General features: G+C 33.8%; 2 protein-coding genes across 2 annotated transcripts; both read right to left on the reverse strand.

Annotated features, from left to right (window-relative positions):
• Window positions 1-1657: 1657 nt before the first annotated feature.
• On the reverse strand, window positions 1658-6117 carry LOC100819341 (ubiquitin C-terminal hydrolase 22). Its single transcript, XM_003542605.5, has 3 exons — window positions 4949-6117; window positions 4677-4801; window positions 1658-2620 (listed from the first exon to the last, which is right to left on the reverse strand). The coding sequence occupies exons 1-3, from the start codon at window positions 5833-5835 to the stop codon at window positions 1848-1850; spliced, it is 1785 nt and encodes a 594-aa protein (XP_003542653.1). The 5' UTR covers window positions 5836-6117; the 3' UTR covers window positions 1658-1847.
• A 2880-nt stretch (window positions 6118-8997) lies between these two features.
• Window positions 8998-11103, reverse strand: LOC100527722 (uncharacterized). Its single transcript, NM_001249525.2, has 3 exons — window positions 10927-11103; window positions 9753-9817; window positions 8998-9551 (listed from the first exon to the last, which is right to left on the reverse strand). Exons 1-3 carry the CDS (start codon window positions 11026-11028, stop codon window positions 9221-9223), a joined length of 498 nt encoding a protein of 165 aa, NP_001236454.1. The 5' UTR covers window positions 11029-11103; the 3' UTR covers window positions 8998-9220.
• Between the last annotated feature and the right edge of the window lie 1113 nt (window positions 11104-12216).

Raw genomic sequence — 12216 nt, forward strand, 5'->3', positions numbered from 1 at the left:
GTGTATCGGTATATTATAAAGATATAAAAATAAATAAATTAAAAGATATTATAAAAATGAAATTAATTAATAATTACTTTAATGAATATAGATATATATATATATATATATATATATAGATATTTAAAACTTTTAAATTTTTAAAATCTCAAATATTTAATATTAATTAAAAATGTTTAAGAATTGATTAATGAAAAATTAGTTTCCCACGGGTTGATTAATAATATTATGAAGAAAAAAAATTTACTTCATTTAAATAAATAATTAAAATAAATAAATCTCGATTTATTTTAGAAATTTATTACACGTGTTAGAACATAAAAGAGACACCTAATTTTATGATAAGGAAGAGTATTACGTGGCTTCATAAAAATGAAGAATGAGATCTCAAGTTTAATGTATATAAGTGTGGAAAAGTTAATTTTAATAACTCTACATTTTGGTTGTTGAGCGTGAACTAAGATCTCTAGTGATTTTTATTTAAGCCAGTAGTTTAAATTTTTGAGTTGTTATTAATACTAATGAAAAGTTTAAGTTTTATTAAGACAACCGGTATTGGAATTTAATTGAAATGTACTTAAAGATTTTTATACTTTTATTTAATCACAAATATATATATATATATATATATATATATATATAATAAATTTATTGACTAATTATTAAAAATCTTTTATAGTAATCACAAATGTAGCTCATGTGAATTAGGAAAACAAAAGATGCTCACAAATTTGATAAATTAGGAATCGTCTACAGACTTCAGGCCTATGTTGCTATCTGATGAGTTGGGACTTGTTATTTCCCGAGGGAGTAGTTTGGTGTTTTTTTTTTTTTTTTTCATTACCACGTTTTGTTGCTTTTTACCTTTTGTAACAATAGGGGAAAAAAAGTACTAGTTTTGCATTTATGTGTGACCCAATTGAATTGAGCCGAAGTAATTTTGGAAAGATGCTAGCTGCACAGATAGAAAATTTTAACTCAGAAAAGTAATTTATTAGAAAATTTGAATTTCTGTATTTTAGATTTCATTGTTTGGATGTTTTTTATGAAGAATTTAAAATTTTGGAATTTTAAAACAGAATTTTAAACAACTAAAAATCTGAAATTTTAATTTTTTTTATCCAAACACAATTTTAAAAATAAAAGAATTTCTATTGAAGTATTTAAAATTCTTAAAATTTAAAATTTCTCAGAATTTTAAATTTCTCCATCCAAACACACTCTAAGATTAATTTGATTCAAATATTGATAAAATCCAAACTAAACAGAAGAAATTTTATTGGTTTTGATTCTTTCTTTACTATTCACTCAACCAATCCAAACCTACCTATGAACACCCATGACCATAACTTCAGCAGCCAACTGGCATTTGAAGATTTTGTAATTGTAGTTTTTTTTTTATACAGGCAATTGTAGTTCTTATATCCATGTCTGAATAAATTATCACAATTCATAAAGGTTTGGGTCCAGTTTTATAATATTTCTGGCATCTAATTTCTCCTTATATGAAGCAACATCTGCAAAGCCCTCCAAGCACTGATTTTCAGAGCACGGGAAAAGAGAAAGGGCAGGGGAGGGGGGGAGCATAAACAACTTTTTAAGAAATCCATGCCCTTAAGTTTCCAAAAAGTTGGAATGCCTAAAAAATTCTGTCTGGTTTCTAGCTCCAACTTGAAAGTATAGATTCATCTCTGAAAGTGATAGATTCGCTAGTTGTGATGAGAATACATTATATTTTCCTTTGCTTTTGTTTCCTATGTATGAATGTAAAAGCCATGAAATATCATTGGAATGAAAATCGATAATGACCATGGCATATCAATGCTATGGACCATCTCTTATCCCAATCATGAAGCGACATGTTTATCAGTTGCTTTATAGTAAAGCATCTTCTGTACATAGAACATCATGTAACACTGTGCAGCCCTCACAATATTCTCATCAACTTGAGTAACCCAGGCATCATCACACTTGTACCACCGATTACTTAATCGCAGATAAGTGACATAATGGCCAGCGTCTAGCTTACCACTGTGCGTGACAACGGCAAACAACTCAAACTCTGAACACAATTCATCTGAAGCATCCAGCTCATCCCCATCAAAAGGAAAGATCCTGTTCCCAAATCGATTCCTTAAAATTGTTGATGAGAGATAAGGTGACATGTCCAGTGAAAATGGGAACTGCAGGTAGCGATCCACTTTCCTTGGCATCTTTCTTGTTGAAGAATGCTCAAATCTTTTTATATGGAAGCAAGAAACAAGGGGAAGCTTCCTTATGGACATCTGTTTGAGAGTTTCTTGCCTCACCTGACACTGCCGACAGAAAATTTTTTGGTCTGACCCCAATCTTTCTGCTCTTGTAAATCTCTTCAAGCATCCCATCAGGGTAGATGTTCCACAGATTTGGCTCGAATTCATACAATCAGCCTCACCATTGCAAGAATGATTGGACGTTGCAGTAGCCATTTTGGTGGAACCCCATTGATTTGGTTCTAAGTCCAGTGAGATGTCTATGCATGGGTCATAAGTAGTTGATGTGAAACCACAGGCCATACATGTAACATCTGATCGCAAAATACCAGAGAATACTTTATGAGCAATACAACAGTCACCATTGCCTGCACCATCAGTGAAAACGTGGTCATACAAAGATGTTAACTTGATAAAATGACATCAGTTCAAGAGCAGACCTTAAGTTGAAGATCTTTTACATTTCAACAAAAAGTTTTGAGCAAACAAAGAAGGTAGCAAAATAATTCCTCGTAAAATTATAAAACATGGTGGGCCCTGATGTTAGAACTGAGGTGTACAAAGTGCAGAAAGTAAGTGCCAAAAGGATTCCTAATGGGTCAACTATTATCCTGGTGTAAAAATAAAGTTCTGGCAATGCAATAAGAGAGACAACTCATTTTGTTGCAATTTAAATTACTGAGAAATTTTGTACACAGAAAAGTATACAGAATTAGATGGGTATTATTTTCTTATCATTTAGAAATGCAGAAAATAAAAGGTAGAATAGTTGAGACAATACACAATCAACTGTCTAGCTTGACAATCTCAATGTATTGGAACTAAAATTTCACTGCCATCAGAATTTGTCTTGATTTTGTTATTCGTCAGAAGCCAAGCATGCCAAGAATTTATCTATTGGTCCAACAAAAATTAACATCTCTTAACCTCTAAATATTATGTATGGGAGAACTTTGATCCTCACAGTTAAAACCAGAACAATCTTCTACTATTATAGCTAGGTCCTCTAGAAAGAGCAGGAGTCCAGCATAATCTTAAATACAGAACTGATTCTAGATCAGCCGACCCACTAAATTTGACAACCTCTCATTGAGAGAATGAGGAAATAAAACTTGCATTGAAACCAAGCAATGCCAGTACAAAAGACAGAGGAAAGAAAATGGGCGTTTCTATGTGGAGCATAACACATACCAAAGTAGAAAGAACTACATCTTTCAAGGCTAAAATCTTAGCCCAACCTTTAAAGAACTCAGTTCGGACACAATCATGGTGGCTGGAAAACTAATGCACCCTCCTCTCCAGGCTTGGACAAGCTTTGGTTAACTACAGCCTAAACAAGGTAAAAGGTGGAGTTAACATTAGCATCATTTTGGTCTACAATGTATGATGAAATGAATAGGCTAAGCAGAATTTACTTACAGGGACTCACAGGAATGTAGCAGCTAACACCATCATGACAGCAGGTTGTGGTTGGAAATTAGCCCTAATTGTTTGAGCAATTGTCAACTTCTAGGGCAACAAGCAAGAGACCTAAACCCTCATCCTGCAGTTAAATATTATGATAACTCTGTTATCTTAAATAGTATTTTGAATCATTTTTAAAGTAAAAAAAAAAAAAGTCAGACATTGAAGATAGCAAGACACTGGCACTCTATGGATCGTCTTCTATAATCAGTTTGTTGCAACTATGATTAATCCAAGCTAATAACCAACTTGTTAACTGTTCAAAAAGGTAGCAGAATAACTTCTTAGTGCTTACACCATCTAAAGGTTCTGTGTTCTTAACAATCTAATGCTACTGCTTAATACCATAGAGATCAGCATTTTCTCTCACAACTACTAAACTACTATACCATACAGCAAATTTTTGCCTATTAAACGGAAAGAAGGTAGGAAAAACATAGATTTTGGTCATTAAAGAAGTCCCTTTGATGGCAATAAGAGGACATACAAGACTCGCAATGCTATATTCCCTATTTATTTTTTAAAAGATGGTTCCCTAACCCTATGAACTACGACTAAAATACACAGAAATAAACATGTGTTGAAAATTCAAGTGAAAACAACAGCTTCCACAAAAGTTAGACAAAAAATACAAATCAATGTTAAGCAAGGCAGGACTGGCAGACTTGAATTTACCCAGAAAATATTTTATGGTATAAACCAAAACAAGCCAGCTTAAAGATTCTATTAGCACAAGTACACAAATTTCAACATTCCTCGCAAGTTCTAGCTTCTAAGTTTATTTTGATATTCCGTTTAAATTGAATATTAAGAAGACATTAGATTAAGTAATTTTATACAAAATATCCCCTTCATGCCACAAAATTTAAACCAAATCCCAACCAAAAAAGATTATAACAGTAACAAGCACTTCAAAGAAGGTGAAGAGAATAAATCGGTGTCACTGTCAGAACATATTACCTTCAGTATGTGGCTTACGCCTACCCTTCTCCACCTTCTCATGGATTCCATCAAGCATGGAAATGAAAAACTCATGCGCATCCTGTTGTTCATAAGTGGCAAGGTTTGCTGCGTGCTGCCACCAACTGAAACAAATCACCAACAACAACTAATCAAACAGATAAACTTTCCAAAACAAGTTGTAATTAATGAAACTTAAACCCTAAATCAGGATTTAAAAAACTATAACTACATTTATTTAAGCACAACTTACACGCCATCACCATACACACCTGTATAAAAACTTAGCGGGGCTATAAGGAGCACGATCACCAGAAAACACAGCAGAGAACGTAGCATCCATATCGCAAGCTAAGCATATTCGCGCATTCTTGTTCCCATTGTTGCCGCCACTTCTCTTCACAGCAGCGTCAACGTCAACGTCACCGTTGTTTTTCTTCTGGCAGAAAAACCGATTGTGCCTATCGCTCAAGAAGTAATTCCGCAACGGCGGCGTGTGAAGCAGCGCTTGCAACACCGAGTTCATGAAGCACGTGTTTCCCAAATTGTTCAATCCGCGTAATCCGCGCGGCAAACCCGGCGAATGATCGACTACGGTTTCAGCCCCGGCAATCGGGCCAGAGAAGCTTCCGATCAGAGCGCGTTCGCGCAGATCCGGCGCCCAAGGCCAGTAATCCACACGGCGCTTCTTTCGAAGATTCTCTGGTTGCGGCGACGGGATCGGCGGCGGAGGATCGCCGCCGAGAGTTGACGCAGCAGTCTGAGCGATCACGACGGCGGCGTCGAAGTCGCGATCGTAGACCTGGTCGCGGCACGCGCAGCAGAAGAGCTCGGCACGGTCGACGTCGACGGCGATCTGGTGGCCGGGCGGCATTGAGGCGGCGTGAGCGGCGGCGTGGGAGAGGACTCCGGCGGCGGAGGAGTGGCAGGATACGGCGGCGCAGGTGACGCATGCGTAGAGGCGGGAAGGTGCGGAGAGGCCGCAGGCGCAGCAGCGAGGAACCTCGTCGGGATTGCGGCGGAGGGAGGCGCGGCCGCCGGGAGGCTTGATCCGGAGGCAGTTGTGGAGGGCTAGGAATGGCTTGGCGGAGGTGCGGTGGAACTCGGCCAAGTGGGGACAGGGCAGGGGAGAAATCTGACCGTTGATCTTGGAGGACATGGCGGTGATAATGCGGTAACCCTAGCATGGATCGGAAAATCAACGGCTGAGATTGGAGGAATGAGAGTGAGAGAGCATTGAGATTGATGAGGATTCGTTTTCTTTGGGTTGTGGGGATCGGAGAATCAACGGTTAATAAGTGTTCAGCTTCTGCTCACTCCTTTCTGCCTCCTTCTCTCATTCTCATTGCTTCACTGCTTTATTTTATACTCTGCTTTCTATATTTGTAGAAAACAATAAAAATATATTAAAATCATTACTAATAATTAAGTTTTTCTATTTTAAAATTATTTATGTTTTATATATTCCAAGTTTATTTAATTATTTTTATTTGTATTTCTATTTAAAATTTATGAGGGTAAAGGTGAAAATGAAATCCTGAAATGTACTATGATAAAAGTGTAGGGCTGTTTTCCAAAGTTAAACCTTGTCTACTTGATAAAAGTTTCCTTCTAATTATTACTTCAATGGTGGGAATGGGATGAGCTATCAAAGTTTAAAGGAATGCATTGAAAGTTGCACGAGGGTGATTTGCGAGAGTTTATGTAAAAATTTATCTCCTGCAACCCGAGAAACATGGGTCGCGTGATCACTAATATGAAATTAAATATAAAGATTTCATATTATTTGTGTCTTGTGTAGTTGTTATGGTCATCTAGCCAAAAATTATCTAAAATACCTTAAGTTATCGTTGATTAAAGCTCAAACCACTAGTTAGAATCTATCCAAATAAGGATGACACTATTGGAAAAGATGCAACCACAGTGGTGAAACAGATGACGGAAGTTTTGATTCAGAATCTCCAATTAAATGTTTTATAACCCATAATTGTACATCATATTCTTTCTCCTCCTAATTGTTTTGTGCAATGACCAATCAATAGCCGAAATCTTTGTAGGACATTGCTTGAATGAAAACACGAGTATATTCCAATTAATTAAAAAATGTGTGTGAAGAAGAGAAAACAAGAGAATGAGAGAAGATAAGGAGTATAATCTAAATCTAAATTAAAATTTAATTAGTCAATGTCTGAATTCAAAATTTAAAAAGGAAAAATCTAAATAGAAGAAAGAAAGAAGATGCAATGGTGTAAAAGTAATAACAAAAAATGTTTACTAAACTAGTTGTATTAAATATTTAAAGAAAAAAAATCATCCATATTGATCTTATTTAATTTGAATAAGATTGTCTTAAAAAATACATATTAAACTCAAAATATAAACTCGTCCCAACCAAGATATTATGAATGTTGATGTTGTATCTTATAGTAAATTAGAGTCTTCTTAATTGTAAAGTTATAAATTACAGGATTATTAGAGGGGTAATTTTTAATACTTTGGACCTTTAATATGAAATTAATATTTTAAAGATTAAAAGGTCTTATGTTTTTTTTTGTTTTTATTTCATCTCTTAAATTTTAAAAGATTGATTTTGATTTCATAAAATGTCTCTATGTGATAAGCTGATATATATTTTTTATCTCACTAATTTAGTCAATTTGATAATACATGACAAATTATAAGAGATCTCACAATAGATGGATCACATAAGCCAAAAAAAATTAATACAAGTGCAAAAACTAATAAAAGAACTGTCTTGGTTTAACTATATAAAAAAAAATCAAACCAAGAGTTAAAATTATATTTTAGTCTTAATTTTTTTTTTAAGTTTTTGAAAATTTACATGCAAGGAGTTCAGTTTTATAAAATTTCATTGCAGTCCTCCTTTCCAGGAATGAAATAAAACATGCTACCAAAATTTTATAAAACTGAACTCTGCAAATTTTCAAAAACTTAAAAAAATTATATTAAGACTAAAATATAATTTAGCCTTCGTTTGATTTTTTTTTTAATAGTTCAACCAAAACAGTTCTTTTATTAGTTTTTGCACTTGTATTAATTTTTTTGGCTTATGTGATCCATAGATCTCTTATAATTTGTCACGTGTCATCAAATTGACTACATTAGTGTGATAAAAAAAATGATCAGTTTAATTTAATAGAGACATTTTATGAAATCAAAGTCAATCTTTTGAAATTTAAGAGACCAAATAAAAACAAAAAATACATAAGACCTTTTGCACTTGTATTAAAAAATAATTATGAGAAGATATAAGTAGTAATTGTCAATTTTTGTATTCTAAATATTCCATGAAGTACTACATGAGCAATAATAGGATCAACTAAAACCTTTTGAAGACGTGACTTTCAGTAACGCCAAAAACACCAACAACTCCTTCGTACTTTCCAGAGTAAAATAAAAATACATCATCAATGTCCAAACTTGTCACAAATGAAAGCCAAGGCTGAGTTCATGCAAAGCGAAGGGCATGTGGATTGCGGAGGGATAGAAAGGTAATTATGAAAACACTTCACAGAGGAGAGAAGTGAAAACCACGGTAAAAGAAAAATTATTGAATGGACTGGATAACATAACAACTAATGAAAAAAGTGTATGCTTGTTAACATCTCAGTCAATCATAAAAAGATATATCTAACTCACATGCTTAATATAACTAGTAACTTTTTAACATTTCTTTTTCAACACTCTTTTATTAGTTAGAAAACTTGAAATTATGGGAATTTTACTAGTTTAAAAATAAATTCCATTAAATGACAAATAAGATCCCACATGTAGAAGTATTGTAGCAATGAACACAGTGAACAAAGCTACCAGCTTTTCTCATTCTAACCAATTAAGCTTGCCAGTTGCAGGTAGGTGGTTACAAAATATAAATTCTATGCATTTCGAGTCAAACACGGGATATATGGGCAGAATCATGAACAGAGTAATCCGATTAATTATAAGTAAAAGCATCAAATGATAAATACTAACAATTACGTGACTAAAGCAAATGGCCTAATTTAGAAAAATGAAAAGTAGCTGTCATCACTTCGGCCAAATTAGTTTGGATCCTATTCTGTAGTAACCGTAAGCTCAAATAACTGTCTAGTTTTTTCCTTGTCTAGAAAAAATTACATTAGAAAAAAGCAACTGATATCGACTGAGCATCTTAGACATCTTGAAATTTACTATGAATACATAGTCTGAAGTAGGTACGTTATGTTAAAAAGAGATCATGCAAGTGAAGCGCTTTGGCTGGATTTACAGGTTTGCAATCACATGAGATCATATCAAATGGAAAACCCCCCAAACAAATTATCCAAACTCTAAAAATAGAATTGCAATTAAGACTTTTTTAAGTGACAAGATAATAACTGGCTGAAAGAAGGTAACGTCGTAGAAACAATGAGAAATAATATAATAATTATCATCGTTGACATATAAATAAAGCAAGATAGGTCTACTGAAAGAGGTTGCTATTTTATCTGTCCTAATAACTAAGCTCGACTCAAATGCCTGGAAACAATCTCCTACGAATATTCTCACTTTCTCTTCTTAGTAGGTGGCTGTGAAGTCTCCTCGTCGTCCTCCTCCTCCTCCTCCTCCTCATCTTCCCCGTCGTCATCATCTTCTTCATTGTCGTTGTCGTCGTCGTCGTCATCATCACTTCCTCCACCATTAGCCTCAGGATCATCTTCAGGATCCCCTTCTTCATCGCCTTCTTCACCTGAGAATTCTTCGTCCTCTCCATCATCATCCTGATCATGTCCATCTTCATCATCCTCATCTCCATCCTCGTCGTCGTCCTCTGTTTCACTATTCTTGTTTTCTAGATAAGCATGTTTCCTCCCAAAAAGGTCTTCTAAAGGAAACCTGACCAGGATTTAACACAAACATAACAACAATAATCAGTAATTGTATCATTATCTCGAGATGAGGTACATCTGACTTCCCTAAAGTTAGGAGACATGTACAGTTAGAAAGTAAAGCTATATCTATCATTGAGGTACTTCAGTTTATTCTTACCTTCCATAAAGCTATATCTATCATTGAGGTACTTCAGTTTATTCTTACCTTCCATTCGCTGCTGTCAAATTTGGTGACACTGAATTAGTGTCATTAGTCAGCAGATATCCAATCTGGGGGAAAACAAAAGAAGTAAATTAAAAATTCTTAAATCAACTAAACCCGAGGACCTTATGCCAGTTTTAAGTTGTGTACATATTCAAGAAACAACAGTGTAACATTGCATCCTTCAAATACAATAATTGATCTTCTACCCACTCCCCCCTTCCTTTCCCCAAAAATAAAGTGGACTGTTGTTCTTTTAAAAACTTCGTACCCCATTGCCCAGAGGCTCTTCGCTATGCGAAGGTATGGGGGAGGGATGTTGTACGCAGCCTTACCCTTGCATATGCAAAGAGGCCGTTTCCGGATTCGAACCCATGATCAACAAGTCACCAAGGCACAACTTTACCGCTGCACATGTAATATGTTTTTCTTTCTTGACTGTGTTGTTTGTTTTGTAGCATTAGAAGAATCCCCAATCCTCTTGTTCAGTACATTTCCTTTTTTAATGTAAAACTAATTTCATCTAAAACACTGACAAGAAGGAATCATAAAGAATGCCCCATTGGCCTTCACTAGTCATAGAATGCGAAGTTGCAGACAATATCCAAGGACACGGACAAGGCAGACACCAGCCATGTAAGATTCCATCCCACAGCAGCACTGTCCCAACTCCTAAATCTTTGCTGGAATCCCTCTATACTTTTTTGTCAAGGCAATAAGTATACTTTTTACAAACAAAAACAAAGCATATATAGCACATTTACTCATGCCAAACACCAAGCACCAAAACACAACATGTAGCACACAGCCAGTACATAAATCATGAATCAAGTGCAAACAGCACCAAATTGAAAACAGGAGCTAGGACACAGATGGAGAACAAACAAATTATTTGCATTCAATTCAATACAGTTACATGAAACACAATTGTAGACAATCCTTATAGTTAATGCTAAAAAACTTACAGGCGAAAAAAAAGATATATATATATATATATATATATATATATAGAACAAATCCCTGCCATGGCCTAACTAAGCAAGCAAATGAGTGAAACAATTAAACCCTATTTCTACAAACGCTTACTAACTTTACTAAAACACAGTAAAAACTTGAAATTGAAGGGGAAAATGAGGTGGGAAGAAGAGAGAAGAAGGGAAAGAGAGGGTTTTGATACCAAAGCGATAGATTGCGCAGCGGCGAGAACAGTGTCGGCGGCCACAGCTTGGAGAAGAGAGGGTACGTCAAAAACGGTGTGGATTGGAATCTGAACCTCCATTGCGAGAAGAACAACAGAGTGAAAGAGAGAAGACAAGTCAAAGGGTTTGGGCCGGATCTGATTACCGATTAGAGTAAACCCCACGTTCTCCACCGTTTAGGGTTTTTGTGAACCAAATTGCTATTGCCGTTCCAATTGCCACGTTCTTTTTTTTTTTTTTATGGAAGTGGCTATAACAATTTCCTATCATTCAAGTAGAGCTTTGGATCTTGTACCCCTTTGGGCTTCGGCCCATCTTGTAAACTATGATCGTTCAATGTGAGAATAAAAGATTCTTAAGAGTATATAGTGTACGCCTACTAATTCTAAATTATCATTATCCTATACAATAAATTTATTAATTTTTATAGTCATTTTATTAAAATTTATAGTATTTAGGATAGTTTTTGATTAATTATTAATGTACATCTTTATGGTTTTTGATTAATTAATTTTGCAAAACTTTTATACCCACAATGTATAAAAATTAAATTCTAATTCTAAATCTTCATAAACATTCTCCTGGTCATCTTATTTCTTTATGGTAACTGTTAAATGTATTATATTTAAAAAACATTAAATAAATTTACTTTCAAATTTAATATTTTTATAAAGCAGTTAAAGATTTGAAGGAAAATATGAAACTATTTTATTATTTTATCAACCAACAAAGATTGTTAAAGATTTAAAAGAAAATATAAAACTAATTTTATCATAATTATCAACAACAAAAAATTGTTAAAGATTTAAAGGAAAATATAAAACTATCTTTATCATAATTATCAAGTAAAAATTTGAGAAAAAAATTATATATTGATAATATAAAATGATTTTACGTTATCATTCAATCATAATTTATAATATATATGATAAATTTATTATTTTTTATAATAATTATCTTAAAAGTTACAATATAATTTTATAATTTGATGACAATATAAAAATAATAACATAAAATTAGTTTAAAACTATTATCTTGATCATTTTTAACTCTGAAACAACCCGGTTCCGGAGTCAACTAGGCAAGTATAAAACAAATCTGATTTTCGAAAAAACTTAAACTACTTTTTAACTGACATTTGATAGAAATGGAATAATTTTAGATTTCCATTTACATTGATTTTATGTAATAAAACTTAAAACAAATCCTAGTCATATAATCATTAAATTAAAATTTGACATTAAATGTATAAATATTTCGATATTAAA

Source organism: Glycine max, chromosome 13, assembly GCF_000004515.6.
Source record: "Glycine max cultivar Williams 82 chromosome 13, Glycine_max_v4.0, whole genome shotgun sequence".
NCBI lineage: Eukaryota > Viridiplantae > Streptophyta > Magnoliopsida > Fabales > Fabaceae > Glycine > Glycine max.

What these genes read in the sequence shown, in the direction of transcription:
- LOC100527722 (NM_001249525.2), bottom strand. Translation starts at nt 11,028, where the DNA reads ATGGAGGTTCAGATTCCAATCCACACCGTTTTTGACGTACCCTCTCTT. An exon ending in CTGCGCAATCTATCGCTTTG is followed by an intron (nt 9,818 to 10,926) that starts GTATCAAAACCC and finishes GTTTTCCCCCAG; the next exon opens with ATTGGATATCTGCTGACTAA. An exon ending in TTGACAGCAGCGAATGGAAG is followed by an intron (nt 9,552 to 9,752) that starts GTAAGAATAAAC and finishes AATCCTGGTCAG; the next exon opens with GTTTCCTTTAGAAGACCTTT.
- LOC100819341 (XM_003542605.5), bottom strand. Translation starts at nt 5,835, where the DNA reads ATGTCCTCCAAGATCAACGGTCAGATTTCTCCCCTGCCCTGTCCCCAC. An exon ending in CCCGCTAAGTTTTTATACAG is followed by an intron (nt 4,802 to 4,948) that starts GTGTGTATGGTG and finishes GATTTGTTTCAG; the next exon opens with TTGGTGGCAGCACGCAGCAA. An exon ending in GCGTAAGCCACATACTGAAG is followed by an intron (nt 2,621 to 4,676) that starts GTAATATGTTCT and finishes CTGATGGTGCAG; the next exon opens with GCAATGGTGACTGTTGTATT.